We start from the raw sequence: 16,153 nt of genomic DNA on the forward strand, positions 1-16,153 counted from the left end.
GTGCTGTGAGAAATGTAATTGAATTGGGGTCAAGTGGTACAACTCCTTAAAGTCCGTGGCATTTTGTGAATTTTTATTTTTCAAAAGAGGGATTTTTTTCCAGTGCAGGAAAACACATACAGTATTCTAGAAGGGAGAAAAGTTCTGATGAACATCAGAAAGGCAGTATTTCCCCCATAGCAATGTTCTACATTTTGTGAACCTTTACCCATCAAAAACACATATCATACTAAACTGTATGTGCTTTTTCTCTAGCACTAGTGCTTAGACTTCCCCTGATAAAAACAAAAACAAAGCAATGAACAGATCACTTTCTCCCGCACTGTGTAGGACTAATATTAGTTTCTGACAGACTTTAGTATAAAATGTCATTTGGCCACTGTCTGGAAAAGCACTCAGAGGGAGCTGCTAGGCTGAGGTCTCTGTGAGAAATGAGTTGAACAGGTCTTACAAACTGCATGTGCAGTTCTGCCTCCTAACATGAGATAATATAGATGTGCATTATTTCACTTTTGCATACGTGCTTCACAGTCTCATATAGGCACATAAAGCTGGAGATGGCAACCCTCTAATTTCTTTGGATTATTATCCCACCTCCTGCTGCTATTCAAAATGACATACAAAAGCCCTCTAGTGCTGCAGTCCTGAACGTAACAAAGTACAGATACATTCTCTTTCCTGAAATGCCCTCACTTAATCATGTTTTCTGACAAGTCTGGGGTCCAGGTGACGAAGAATGCTCTTCTGGGAATACAGAAAAGGGCACGGTGAATGGGCAAATTACTCTGGGCATCTTCTGGCTTCAGATAATGGAACCAGCCGGGTTCTGTCATCACATATACTGAGGAGCACCTCCTAGTGCATTCTTAATCCTTGATGGAAATCAAAGCTCCAGACCCCTAAATTACTTTGCCAGATCAAGTCCAATTAATTTCAGTGAGACCCGAGCTTGGGCTGACATAGTGTTTTGTGGATGAGTGCTGAGGGAGCACCAGTACAATTCTGGAGCAGGTAAGCAGCTCCATGTATGAGAGGCCTTCTTACTGCCCTGTGCTTCCAGAAACAGGGTCATCCTAAACTAGCCAAAATGAGGTACCCTGGGCAATATTAAAGCAAATCACTGAAGGTCAACACTGAATTATTTGAGATTGGAAAAACATAAATGAATTGTGAAGAGCTCCAAAAGGACCTCTCCAAATTGAGTAATTTGGAGGCAATAAAATCACAAAAGTAGTTCAACATAAGAATCAAATGCACAGTTTCAGATAATGTAACTCTCCTATGAGGAGAAACATTTTAGTTTAGTTGAGGGCTTTTTAATTTAGAGAAAAGACATGTAAGGGAAGGGGGGACACAGAGAGAGAAATAAAACTGCATGGTATGAGGAAAGTGAATAGGGTATTTCTTCCTCTCTCATAACTAGTAGCCAAGAACAGTAAGTGAAGCTGAACATTCAAAACAAACAGAAGTACTTATTCACACAGTGCATAGGTAATCTATGGAGTTCCCTATCACAAGATGTGGTGATGGCCACCACCTTAAAAGAGGATTAAACAAATTCATGGACGATAAGGCTGCCAATGACTAGTCATGATGGCTGTGTGCTACCTTGAGGATCAGAGGCAACATGTCTCTGAATACCAAAGGAACACAGAACACAGGAAGCTAACTCATAGCGAGGGCCCCATTGCTCCATCTACCTCAGTATTGTCCTAATTTCAGACAGGAGGCTTATCCAGCCCTCTGTAAATTGAAAAGGAACTCTTTAGCTGCTAGATAAGATGGGAATGCAGTGCTGCTTGTCTACACTGAATCCAGTGAATCCATCTCGGGACTTTTGCTGTCAAAGTTCTCAGACTAGAAGAGAAGGGAAGGAAGCCTACCCATCTACCATAAATGTAGGGTACAAAAATAGCTAAATAAAGGTGTCTCCTAAACCCTGCAGTTGAAAGTCTATTATTAACTAATCCCATCTGAATGGAGAGATCCAGTTTGCTCTGTGAAAATAAGACGGCAACACATCTTTATTTGGAAACACGTTCTACTGAAATCAATTGGACTTTAAGTGTGGTTAAGATGTGCTGTTAATCATTAAATACTGCTTATCAAGTGTTGCATACAAATTTTTATCAGTAGCCATTTTGCAATTTCCTCCATTCCCAAAATGTTGATGCTTGTACAACTCCTGGGTCTTATCTTTCTACAATAAAGCCCGTACAACTATATCTGAGGTCAATGGCACACAAACACAGACATGTGTAGTTGTGTCTCCTCTATTATTAGCCCTCCTCATAATTCAGTTATTTTTACCTTCATCCTCTGTATTTTGCTTCCTCTTTTTCCTGGATTTTGAGTTCTTTTTGTTTTTCATATCCAGAAGCTCCTTAATGCGCTGGGTAACTGAAAATCCAAAGCATCGTTGATTGAGTGATGGCAAAAACATTAAATGCTCACTGCCGTTTTACTCAGCCATGGCAGAAGAGGGGCCCGTATTTACTGAATTCACACATCACAAAATCAGCTCTATCCATCTCCTTTTCATTACATGTCAAGATCAGTTTTCATTACAAACATCAAGATCAGTTTAACAATGAATGTAAGAAGAAGGAAGTTCAGATTCTAAAAAAATCTTTTTCGGTTTATTAATTTGATTAAAAATCAGCTGGAATGTTTACCATTCATGGACGGAAACTTTTCAGGATTATGGCTGCTGAAGGGGTTATATCTGATCCCAGGGACAAAAAAAGGGTCTCATTTCTTACTAATGAAGTCTCCTAACCAATTATTTTCTTTTAGCAACCTTCAGGATACTGTACTTGGAATAAAACCATTGCACTGAATGCTTTCTCTTCACTTTCTAAAGCATTTAACATGATATAGAGCAAAAGTTCTTGAACTGGGTTAACACAACTCCCCAAATGTATATCTTGACAAACAGAGCAACATGAAAGACATTTGGCCATTTACTATGAGTGAGCTTGCCAGCTGTGATCTAAAAAAATGTGATACATCTGATACAATTATTTATGTCACTGTTTTTTCCATCTACTTAATTATGTCAGCCTTCCCTTAGAATTCTTATAATAGCTTATCACCAAGTTCTAAAGGAACATTCCAAATTGCTGCCCCCCCTAAAGAGGCTAGATATTTTCACTCAAAGAAACAAGCTCAATGGGAGCAGATCAACACCTTAAAATAGCAGAAATGTTTTTTCTTCTTAGTTGTTTTCCAAGACTGGAGTGGAGAGAGAAATCTGCTTTGTAATTGTTATTGTTATAATTTGGCTATTATTGGGGTTCATTGGAAAACTAATAAAAAATGTATTAAAAGAAGAAGTCTGCTTTGTGCAAAAAGTCAGGTAAACCTTTTGTTGTAACACCAACTCTATTTCACTTGCTAGCAAAGAAATAACTGTTGCTTTTAATCCTGCTGCATTCTTTTGAGCTCCTTTACTATCAGAATGTACTGAGCTTTGTTATTACTTTTCACTTACAGTACCTATTACAGTAAGAATAAAATATATTAAAAATTATACAGATAAATGTCCCATAGATAATAATTCTAAAACTTCCTTTTCCCTAAATCTGGAAATGAAAAGGTTGCCTACTCCTGCTGAACAGGATCTTTACTCAATTTTATTTGCTATTGTGCTGCAATGTATTTCACCCTTATTAGATAAGGCACTTACTATTTTCATCATTGACCTGGCTGAGATGACGATAGATATAGCCTTCTAGATAAGACTGGAACTTGGGTGATGGGGAGAAAAAGGCCAGGCTGATGGCCATGAGTTCCCAGCCCCATGCCAGGCTTCGGTAGCACATATTGTCTGTCGTTTGTCTAATCAGTTGTATGTACAGCTCATCCCGTAAACCTTGAATGCTCCAGCACTTGGCAACGGTGATCAAAGCCACATGATCCCTGTCCATCCGAGCCTGGCGGTCACCCATGTAGATCTGCACCAGTTTAAATATTTCACAAGCTTCCTTTTTAATGGTGTGGTTGCTGGTGATGAGCATTGGCTTTTTGATGGAGCCACCGTTCCAGGAGAGCATGTTGGCAATGGAGAGCCTTCGGCGGAAGATGCCCTGAGTGTGCATATTTAGGTTTTTCGAGGCCCAGTCGGCCATGCTGCTTTGAGAGATAGGCTTTCGTATGGTGTGGAAGGGAAACTGATACCCCATGTTGGTGCCAGGCTGGTCATTATTTTCTTGCTGGGAATCAGACCTTATCGTTCCAGGCTGCAATGGAGAACAGAAAGAAAATGGTTAAAAGGGGGGGGGGGGAGCTGAGCTACTCATATTTCCCTGAGCAGAACAGCTAACTATAGTCACTTCCAAAAGAGGGGGCAGTCTTTCTATGAGTCCCAGTGTCTACTGACAACTTGAGAAGCTCTCTCTCTCCCTCTCTCCGTACCTCTCCAGTATCTCCTTGTGCCAATGTCTGAAACTTCAACTCAAACCCACCCTTTCACACCCTTCTAACTCGGTTCCTGCTTTTGTAATATGAGGCCTTTCTTCATATGTCCCCTCAGAGGGACGTGGCAAAATAAGAACAGGCCTTTTCAATGGTGGCTCCCCAATAATGGAATGCTCTCTTCAGAAATACGCATCTTAGGCCATCCTTATCAATGTTTAGATGCTAGGCAAGGATGTTTACTCAGGCATTTGGCTCTTAATTGGGGTCATAGGGTATGATACTCTTTTAGTAGGGTTGAATAGGATTCTTCCTATTTATGTTATTGCAGAATGAGCACCTTTACTCAATTCATGTTCATTTATCTTTCCTGATGCATTTTAAATGTTGTGTACGCATGCTTTTATAGAATTGTACTTTACTTTGACACATTTTTGTAGTAAGCAACAAATAAATGCAGTAATAATAGTTATTGTTGTTACTGTTACTACAGAAGCTCCAGTTTTCAGTGAACAACATCTTCCTTACATATTTGTCTCTGTAAGAAGGCAGGGAAAAACATGGAGCCCTATTACTGGTAATTTTGTTAATTTTGTTCCTTATGAGATGCAATGATCTCTGTTCTCTGTCACAAAAGAACAGCTGGGGAGATCTGGGTGCTCACAGATGAACAACAGCCTCAGGGATGGGTCCTGGTGTTGTCACAAGGAGGACAGCTGTCCCTTGTGCTAGTGACAGGTTTGTCATGCTGGATTCTCTTAGTTGTTGCCTCAGTGCATTAGGCTGTAGGGGAAACCCATAAGGAGTCCTCCAGAAGTAGAATTTTTCAATACTGTCAGCTCATTCTAAAAATTATTAACACCATGAACTTTTTTCTTTTCTTTTCCAATTCGAATTTTGGATTTTTTTCTTTGCTTTTTAGCTCAGAGCATTTAACATTTCAAAGCATTGCTGTAGAAGGACAAAATACCATAGCTTTATTTTATTTTGTAAACTACCCTGTGTTGAATTGTTTTAATTCATAGAGCTTGTTAAAAAGCACCAAGTAAACATCTTATGTGTTATAAAGCATGACAGTTGCAAAGTAGCCTCCACAAAGAGCTGAAATGGGCTTGTGGAAAAGCAGGGAGGTGTCTTTGCAGCTTGTTTGCGTGGTGACAATGCTTAGACACCTCTACAACAGCTAGAGGGGAAATGGAGGAAGCTCCAGTTCAGACTTTGGAGGTAGCTAGGAAGAGCCTTGAATGTCTTCCAGAAGTTGTGTCAGTTGACTGGTCTGCAGTGAAGGGCATGCTACAGAATGGGAGAAAACCTGTCTGGGGGGTGGGAGGGGTCAGGATCTACAGATTCACTAGTCACAGGTTCTAATCCTTTAGGTTAAAGTAGCAAACTTGGTAATATAAGAATGATGATTCCAGGTTTGTCCAAACATATAAATAAAACTTTCCAAAAATTCTCTAAAGATGACAATGCTGTCCTAATTGTTAAGTTTTTACAGGATATGACAAATACGATACAGACATCGTATAATGTACAGACACACACACACGATAGAATTATAGTCTGGGAAAGATCTAAAGGTCATCCAGTTCATCCCCCTGCTGATGCGTTCCTGCAGGTGACCATCCAGTCTTTGCTTAAACTCCCCTAACAAAGTCTAGCTCCTTCTGAGGCAGTCTGTTCCACTGCTGAATGAGTGGCATGAGGCATGGAGTCAAGAGGGCCTTTCAGGTCCCACTAACTGCTTCAGAAGTGGAGCAAGGAGAAGTGGCTCGTGGCTCCTTTAGGAATGTAGACTTTCTGTTGGCTATCCTGACAGATTTATATAGCAACATCTCTTCTAAAGCAATTTTAAGAGGGCCCAAATGATTCGATAATTAGTGACACCCTTTTAAACGTAACCCCACCACAGGTGCCCCAAAACTCTCCAACCCACCACCACTTGGCCAATTGCATCCAAAGGCTTCATCAACTCCATTTCCACAAAATGCCTTGCTGCCTGATAAGAGAAGATTGTTAATAAAAGAATACCTGGGATGGTATCTGTGCTGATTCAGACGAAGACATATTTATCTGACCGGACACATTCTTTTCTAAAGAATCTATTTTTTCGTAGGTTCTCTTCTGCCTCACAGTGTCTTGCTGTACTGCTGGATCATTTGAGAGGCTCCCTCTACTGTCCATTCGAGGTCTGTATAATGACCTGTTACTAGAAGTCACATCATCTCTTGAGCTCCTGCTATTACATTTTTTCAAGCGCTCCGACTGAAACTTAATTTTGTTACCCTCTGGCAAACTAGCATTTTCCAGCATTTCTGCATCTAAGCTACCTTTACTTCCTCTGCAGGCTGCTGATCGATTCACCACAGCACGCATTTCTGCAATCAACTTGTCATTCAGAGCACTGAGTTCACTGTTGCTGCCCACAGAGCCAGGTCTTCCCTGGCCAGGAGCCTGTCGCCTTCCTTTTCTCTTTCTCAGGCTTGGAGAAGGTCCTGTTGAATAGCCAGAGTCTTGCTGACTTATAACTGTAGGATACTCTTGAACCTGAAGACTGTTTTGCCGACTGTGGTGGGCCTCCATATTTTTGAGAACGTTTGCCTCCAAGATTTTCCAAGAGTGTTTGAAGCTGTCCCTGGAACTAAGCTGCCCTAGCTGTGGTTTAGCAACGCCATCAACTATCACACCTGTAGAGTTAGGATTTCTGGATGATTGGTCAACATTGACCATATGTTTAATATACTCTCTTCCAACAGGGCTGTACTCTGTTGCAGATGGATTTCTCACATGCTTTTTTCCAGCTTGGTGCTGCTGCATACTTGGATGCTGTAATAATTTAACTGGTTGGGGTTTCTTATTTAAGCTGTTGCTTGGCGACATTTGTGGAGTTGTCCCATTCACATTTACACTCCCAGTGTCCATATCTACAGGGGGCTCATCATAAATTGGGGAATCAATAGATGGCTCATCATATATTGGTGCTGGAGAAGCATACTTGGGAGATGAAGGCTGTGGTGTTTGCGTCTGACTTCCTGAAGGACTACTGAGCCCATTAGTTAACACTAGACAAAACCCTCCATTCTCTGTCTTCTTAATCTGCATTGACTGTTTTGTTTCTGCTGAAGCTCCTGGTTTCTGCATTGCTGGATTTGGGGTTATAGCCTGAGGTTGGGCATATATAACTTGTTTTGCATGCAGAGATTTCTGGCTGCTGGTTTCTGCGCTGTTCTGCATCTGAAGCGAATTGCTCGAGGTGGAATTAACTTGTCTCAGGCTGTTGACTTTGACCAGCATGGCTGCTTTAGTCCCTGGTAAAGGCTGCCACCGGGTAGGGGTGTCTCTGTATGGGGAAAATAAAACATTTAGGAAAATAAAGCAAAAAATGCAATACTACCTTCAAGTGTAAAATACAGTCAAAAGTTTTATCCAAATATCCAACTGGACCTCCAGTGAAGAGGTTGGGTATGCATGCATCAGCCATGGAGGAGGATGGTATGTCCATGGAATGATATGTGGGCAGAGATCTACTGCTGGTGGTGCTTCTGCCAGGAGTAGGCCCCCAAACTGCATTTCTGAGATGTTTTGGTGAGTGGCCTTGAACCAAATGGCTTCAAAGATCCTTATTTGCTCTGAGAGGCCCTAGGATTGAGAGGCCTATCATCTATGCTAGCCTGGAGGTTAATCCTGCTCCCCAGGATACAACACACTTAGTATTGTTCTGTCCACAATTATTGTATTAGGAACAACTTCCATATCCAACCATTGTGCAGGCATTTCCTTTGTTTCTATCGGAGCTATTCAAGTTAGTAATGGAGAAATAATAAATCATACCTGCAACAGGAAAATGCTGCTCTCAGGGAGTCTGTCCCCTATCCCTTGGACAAGCCCTCCCCTGTTTAACTCCATAGGACACCGGACATTTATTTTTCAACATCCAAACACTGCATATGGTCTCTAAAGTGCTACTTTTCAGATGTAAGTAAAGATCATATTTTTGTTGTCTGCTGATTTCTGTTGAGTCAATAGGCTGGATTCAACTACCCCTTTTCCGCTAGCAGAAGCCAATATAAAGATGCCCACTAGCGTAACTGGGCTTTCCTGCCCAAATCCACTCTGGAGGATAGGGGAAACCCACAGAACAGTGCATTTGGTGGGGTGGAGAAGGGCAAACAGAAATGCTTGTGCTGACATAATGATTGGCTTAGGTGCACTCCACTGATTTCCACCCACATAATTTGCATATATTCAGAGTTGCCTTTAAAGTTCCTGGAACTGAATGTGTCACTCCCCAAGGGCAAATGCCAGGGTGACATTTCTATAAGTTTTGAAAGGAGGAGGAAAACAAATGAAACAAAAAGTAGAAATAGCAACCATTTAAATGCTATCATGCCTCATCGCTACAGAGGATCTGGCTGCTTTCTCATATTGTGGGATTATTCTTGCTTATGAGAAGGTTTTTTATGCTGTTCCTCCCAGAATAGTAAATAAATGAGTTCTCTTTCAAATGAGTCGGGATCCGATCCAGGTCCATATGCAGTTCCACACTACTAGTATGAACTCCAGAAAATCACGTGTTGTAACAGTTATGCAACTCATCACCAATTTATTTGCCCAGGCAATTAGCACTTGCCCATCTTCTCACCAAATCCAGAGAATTGCATTACAACCCCCAAATTCCTAAATTGTAGGGATGGCTGTCAACTTGGATGGCTTAAAAGAGGATTAGACAAATTCATGGTGAATAAGGCTACCATGAAGGATAATGGCTACTGATATGTTTTACCTCCACAGTTGGGAGCAACATGAATACTAGCTGATAGTAATCATAAGTGACACCAGTGGTGTTGTATGAAGGTTTCTGCTTGAAGGCTTCCCATAGGCATCTGGTTAGACATTGTGAGAGCAGGATGCTGGACTAGATGTTGGTTTGATCCAACGGCACTCTTATCTTCTTATGAGACAGAAAGAGTAAGAGGAGGACAAAGACTGGCATCTCAATAGATACTTCTGCTGTTATTTTCCAAGTGGAGGAAACAAAACAGCATTCTCTCTATCTTGTTAAGAATACAGAGTCCAGAGTGACAAGACTAGCATTTCAGGGAAATACAGTGGTATCTCGGGTTAAGAACTTAATTGGTTCCAGAGGTCCGTTCTTAACCTGAAACTGTTCTTAACCTGAAGCACCACTTTAGCTAATGGGGCCTCCCGCTGCCGCTGCACCACCAGAGCACGATTTCTGTTCTCATCCTGAAGCAATGTTCTTAACCCAAGGTACTATTTCTGGGTTAGCAGAGTCTGTAACCTGAAGCGTATGTAACCCGAGGTACCACTGTACAATGGAACCTTGTGTTACGTACCGTCCTCTTTGCGAACACTTCGGGTTACGAGCTCCCGGCTGCAAACTTTCCCCAGGGATGCGAGTAGATGGGAGGCACCATTAGCGAAAGCGCACCTCGGGTTATGAACGGTTTGGGCTTAAGAACAGACCTCCGGAATGAATTAAATTCATAACTGGAGGTACCACTGTACAGCACTGTTATATGACAGCTGGGGTGGGGACATAATCTGGGCAGGTGAGCAGAGCAGGTGACAGGCAGAACACTTGTTTGCAAATATCAGATGGCATCAACTGAAGCTAATGAACAGTTTCCTTCTATTTCCTATTACCAAACAGTTACCAATACAAGAGCCAGCACGACCAGGAAGTCTATTCTTCAAGTTTTGCCTATGTGAAAGCTTTATTCCGAATTCATCGGTCCACAGCATGAAATGCAGTCTGGTTAACCTACATAATGTTTTCATTTCTGTTTCCTGTTAATTATAGCTTTTGTGTGGTTGCTTAGGCCTCATGGTTGTAGTCTTGAGTTAAGCTACCTGCAGTAAGACTCACCACAGATTAACCAAACTATATCATATATACTAGGAGCAAACTCAATTATCCAAGTGCCGTTCCACGGCACCACCCACCCACAAAATATTCCAAAACAGTCCAACAAGGGCGTAGCATGCTCAGTGGTGATGGAATGCTGGCTGGCTGTTGTGGGGGGAGGGAATAGAGTAGTTGGGCAACACTTCACACTGCAACATCTTATTGCAGATTGCACTTGTAAATATGTAACACTAACCCCCCCCATCAGTTGTCTGCCCAACCAAGCAGGGGTTGCTCATACAAAGTTTACTGGAACTTATGCCAGACTCAAAGTGGGTCAAATCTATCTGGATGAAGATTGAGTAAGTTAATGAATTAATTGCATCAGTTAGTTAACCAAGTGGTCTTTTGATGAAGCAGCAGAGTTTAAATTTGGTTAAATACCTGGTGCATTTTATTATATATTACTTTTTGTATAAAGTACTGAGGGAACAATACTTGGAACAAATTTTTGGGAGGTATGTGGAGAGGTCCTTCCAAGAGACTATAAACTTTCTGCTCTGTAGCCAAGACAGACACGTTACTGTAAAGACTGCATGTTTTTTAACCCTAGTAATTGATGATAGAAGAATTTTTTTAAAGGAGAATACTGTGTCTTCCCAGAGATATTCAGAATTTTAAGTTTCTTACTGTTTTTATTTTATTCAGATTTGTGTAACTTTGATTTATTTGAACATGTGTTAAAATAGGGACCACTTTTTCATGGTAAACACTGATTTGCCTGTGAATTTTAGAATCTTACATTTGTTTATGTTGCACAATATATATATTTTTATTTGGAACTCTCTCAATTTTGTTTACCTTGACTTGTGTTACTTTCATATGGCTATGTACTTCTCTTTGTTAAACCCTCTTGCTTTGTGATGGTCTGATGACAAATGAATCCAAATGGCAGTGGCAGAGAGAGTTGGGTAGTTAGAACAAATGGTCAGGAAACCCAATGAATTTAATCCCCAGTTCTGCTCTTCAGAAGAATTAGCAGCAATCACAACAGAGAACAGTTAATTTGATGACTCCCCAAAAGTATTTTTAGCTTGTCTTCAGAAAAGGAAATATTTTTATTTCACAACAAAGAAACAAAGGGAAACACACAGGGCTGCATCCTGCATTTGATAGGATACAAGCGAGCAAAATATCCTTAATATAAACTGGCATGGCAAATACGACTGCACCAAGTTTGCTCAGGAAAAGCTTATGGAGATGCAAGAGCCACTGTTTCCAACCCCCCCCCCCCAAAGTTGTAACTCAAAAGCATATTTACCAATGGCTCAAAATACATTTGAAGAACACAAAGTTGAGAAAGATCTAGTATAATCACACTTACAATCTAACTAGACTTGACACATCTCTCCCCCCTTCCCTCAACAAAGATTTATGACTGAATTTTATTAGCATTTAGAACAGCCATGCTGGATGCCATATTGAATTTTCAGCAAAACTCTCACCGTGCTCAAGATTTGCACAGAGAAATAGTAAAACCTAAAAGGTGGGTGAACCATTGCTGGGTGAGAGAGATTCTGTCACAACATCTCCACAAACTGTCACCTGAATCCTCTCATTGCACAAAGAGGCGTGGTTCACTTAATACACAAACTAGTCCTCAGGAAAAAAACTTGCATGTGGATTAAGTCCAGTCATTTTGGATATTGAGCGTGATGGTGAAGCGCAATATAAATTACTACAGCAAATAAGTAAATAAAACAAACTGGGATGTATCAAGTAAAGGCATTGCACTCACAAAACTCCTGCACATGCAATCAAACTTTCCCTTCCTCTCCTCCACTTCCCTAAATCTGCTCTTGGGGTCCTCCTAACCCTCCAGAGCAGATCTGAGGGGCACACAGGGAAAGGAGAAGTAGGGAAAGTTTAATCGGAAGTCATTTTTCAAGTCCAATATTTCATTGGCTTCCACCCATTACATCTGACACAGCCATACTGTTGATGATGAATTTTTTAAAACAACTTTAGAGTGTATATTTTACAGTGGTACCTCAGGTTACAGACGCTTCAGGTTACAGACACTTCAGTTACAGGTTACAGACTCCGCTAACCCGGAAATAGTACCTCGGGTTAAGAACTTTGCTTCAGGATGAGAACAGAAATCGCGCAACAGCGGTGCGGCGGCAGCAGCAGAAGGCCCCATTAGCCAAAGTGGTGCTTCAGGTTAAGAACAGTTTCAGGTTAAGAACAGACCTCCAGAACGAATTAAGTTCTTAACCTGAGGTACCACTGTACACTGCTGGAACATTTGAGGACTGAGAGCCTCTTAACATTTCTACTCCCACAGTTCCTCCTTCATCTACCATCAGAGCCTAAGGCTGTGAGGAGAGATAGTAATATAGCAGCAGCAGCAGCCACCGCCCAATGCGGAAGCCTTGGTCTGTGAGGGACTAATTAATACCTGGTTGCTGCAACAGTCAGTTCTAGGCCAGGAGTTCCAGCTGCAGAGTGCCACGTTGCAACAACAGAGAACTGGTGGGGGAGGGAGGGAGATTTCTATACACCTTTGCTCAGCTCTAGAAAACATTCTTCCATTGTCCTTTTTATTGTGTTTTAAATATATTCTAAGCTGCCTCGAGAGCTTCAGCTATCCGCCTTGGTAGCTCAGTTGGTAGAGCAAAAGACTCTAAGGAGCAGTAGAAGTACAGTGGTTCCTCGGGTTAAGTACTTAATTCGTTCCGGAGGTCCGTACTTAACCTGAAACTGTTTTTAACCTGAAGCACCACTTTAGATAATGGGGCCTCCTGCTGCTGCCGTGCCCCAAAGCACGATTTCTGTTCTCATCCTGAAGCAAAGTTCTTAACCTGAACCTGGGTTAGCGGAGTCTGTAACCTGAAGCGTATGTAACCCGAGGTACCACTGTACTCCAGAAGGCAGACAGGCAGGCAATGTCAGGATTCCCCACCCCCACCCTGACATCTTCGGACAAGGGCATTTCTCAAGTTTGTCCTGTGCAACCCTGTGAATTAGCATACTACTTTGTAATGGCAAAGCTACAGCACTGTTGGTGCAAAAGACTGGCCTTAAAAACACACACACAAAAAAACAACCGCACAAGTGTGCAAACGTCAAGATTACGCCCTAAGAAATGAATGCAGCTAGTGCAAAGCCTGCTATTCCACCTCTCTATTTTAAGCACCACTTTCTTCCTCCTCTATGAAAGCTGGTCTCAAGGCAAGCTCTTCCACCTGCCACGTTGTTGAAACCTGAGAACTCTCCATGTAACAGACTGATAGGTTAGAACAGATGCGTCTCAACACCACCAGGGGGAAAGGCTGCCAGCTTGCATAATTCTTTTAGGCTTTGCCAGCTTTCGTTTAGAAAAATAGCCTCATAGGTGCCAACTCTATACGTGTGTCAAAAATGCAAACGGGCTTGCATTCTGCACAGTTTTCAACAGGTGTTATATCCTTTTTGTGCAGTTGTCTTTGTCTATATCAGCCAACGATTAAAAAACGTCATCGGCAGCTGTTCATATGGGATTATGTGAACTTATGGCTTTATAATATTTTGTCTGCACTTCTGTCTCAGTTCTGCCTCACAGAAATTCTGTGTCATCAGATTTGTTTTATTTTTCTTCAAGCAAGCAGACCCTAGTATTCTCGGGCTCATGCAATAGCTGGGAGATTTAAGAGGGGCCCTGCTAACTAATCCAAATCTGCCATGGAGCAGGGAAGAAGATTTTTAAAGAGACAGAAATTCATTGGGGAAGGAGGTGAGAAATGGAGTTTAGCTGTTAGGTTTGGGATCCAAAGAAGAAGGGAGACTAAAAGTGCTCTCACTACCTGAAAAACTCTCAGCTTCATACACAAATTAACAGTTGGAAGAAGAGCAATCAGTAGCAAAAGCTCACCTTATTGCTCCAAAACACCCGCTCAGAACATGGAGAAATATCACCATGGAAATGATTAACCTTGTAGACTTAGTTTTAGCAAACAAACCCTTTTTTCAAATACAATCATATGTCTGACTAGTCAGTGAATGTAATACCATTTTTATGAGGACCAGCCAAGGTTTCAAAATGCAGTTTGCAAAGCTTTATTTTATTTGTCTAACATGTACATCTTTATTGGAACTGTTTATTTTAAAGTCAGTGTACAGTTTTCACCCCCACCGTATCCCCGTATACATACTGGCACCAAATTTCGGTAAGGACTCCCCCAGCTCTGGGAGGGGGAAGGGGGGTACAATGTAAGCCTTCACATCTAGAGACTGGGAAGGAGATAAACCTACACAGCCCATTTCTATTTCATTGTTGATTTTTTGCATGGCCAAAAGTAAATAAAAATCGGAAGAGGACCAAGTTTTTTTGTTTTGTTTTAAGGCGCAAGATACAGAAAAGACACTTGTTGGGTTACATTTGGGAGGGGGAAGGTTTCTAAGCTTGCAAAGCTTTTGATTTCCATAGAGATATTTATCAGGCTGAGGTTAATGTTGTATTTAGATTTGTCAGGGAAGGACACAGACTGGTTTTTGTGTTTTCAAAAGGAGCCATGTCCATTTCTGCTTAGTCCCAGTGGGCTTTGGGCGACTTTAGCAGGCGGACTAGTCTTAACTTAATCATATCTGTGAATATTTCCACCATTCTAAAGATGGCAGGGGTGGGGAGGGGGAACCAAAGCAAAATAGCAATAAGGATAAGCTGGACTTTATATCATACCAGAAACACCTACTTTTCCCCACACCCATCTACTTATCTACACACACACAGAGAGAGAGAGAGAGAGAAAGAGAAAGAGAGAGGGATAACTATCTTACCTAAATAAGAATTCTGAATAACTTAAAAGCTCATATATGCATTTTGATCTGCAAGTTAGTCATAATACAAACACAAAGTAGCATCCTACCATTTTTGTGGTTTTTGAATTAGCATGTAGTCACTGCTATAAAATAATTTTAAAGTTTTATTTTATTTGCCACACCAGCCAAAAATGTGCTGCTAAACATTTGTTTTGGCATGAAACCATCTGTCCATTTAAAATTCTGCATAGGGTACAGTTGCCGGTTTCTTCCCAATTATCTTCCATACTGGCATTTTAAGTGATTGCATAACAATATGACCATCTTTTAGTTTTTAGGGCAGGGAGAGTATTTACTTTGCCACTGTCCCTTGGAAAAAAACATACAAATGCCTATGTGCTCAGCAGATGTGATCCCAAGGCTGAAAACACAGTTTTAAAGGTGTCAATTTCTTTCCGAAAACAGTGTTTTCAGGTGAGTGTGGTTTGAAAAACCCCAGTTCCCACTGAGCTCCCCATAGGTGTGGATGGGATCAACTTTTTTTTAGCACAATCTACACTTCATTATGCACAGTTCCATGTTCCAGGAGCAGGCTGGGCTGGGCTAATAAGGCTAATAAGGCTATTAGGCTAATAAGGCCATTATATTTTGTAATTCCTCAATTTTCCATTTGAGACCTTGGGCCTGTCACTCTTAGGGAAATCCAGGTATGCCATTTTTGACCCAGGGAAGAGTAAATAAGGCATTAAAAAAAACCCTGAAGACTGTCTCTGTAAGCATTTTAAAATGTTATGTGTGGAAATGGGCTAATACAAAGTCTAATACACATAGCAGAAGTATCATGTGTTGTGGATTGTTATCCTGAAGCAGTTTCATTTGGGAGATTTGCCTCTCCCCCCCCCCCCCAAATATACCAAACACATGCATAATGCTCAAATCCTTCTTTTTGGGACATGTTGGTTTGCTGAAGTGCCAGCAGTGAAGAAAGTCTACTTGGCTGGACCATGTTATTATAGAATCCAATGTGAGAGAATGGTATAATCCTCTTAGCAAAACATTCACAAAGGT

The 16,153-nt window shown here is 41.3% G+C and overlaps 1 protein-coding gene across 10 annotated transcripts in view; it reads right to left on the minus strand.

The window, feature by feature from the left end:
- Window positions 1-16,153, minus strand: part of LOC310709177 (rho GTPase-activating protein 39-like) — a 79,822-nt gene that overhangs the window by 9,066 nt on the left and 54,603 nt on the right. For 6 of the 10 annotated variants that reach the window (XM_083508369.1, XM_083508370.1, XM_083508373.1 and 3 more), the window contains 3 exons: window positions 6,448-7,756; window positions 3,689-4,241; window positions 2,311-2,400 (listed from right to left, as the gene is read on the minus strand). In XM_083508369.1, coding sequence (XP_083364495.1) covers window positions 2,311-2,400; window positions 3,689-4,241; window positions 6,448-7,756 — 1,952 coding nt within the window. The remainder of the gene's footprint in view (window positions 1-2,310; window positions 2,401-3,688; window positions 4,242-6,447; window positions 7,757-16,153) is intronic. The other 4 variants (XM_083508374.1, XM_083508367.1, XM_083508375.1 and 1 more) reach the window with 1 other exon arrangement.

This window comes from Podarcis liolepis, assembly GCF_965112155.1.
Source record: "Podarcis liolepis genome assembly, chromosome: 6".
Taxonomy (NCBI): domain Eukaryota; kingdom Metazoa; phylum Chordata; class Lepidosauria; order Squamata; family Lacertidae; genus Podarcis; species Podarcis liolepis.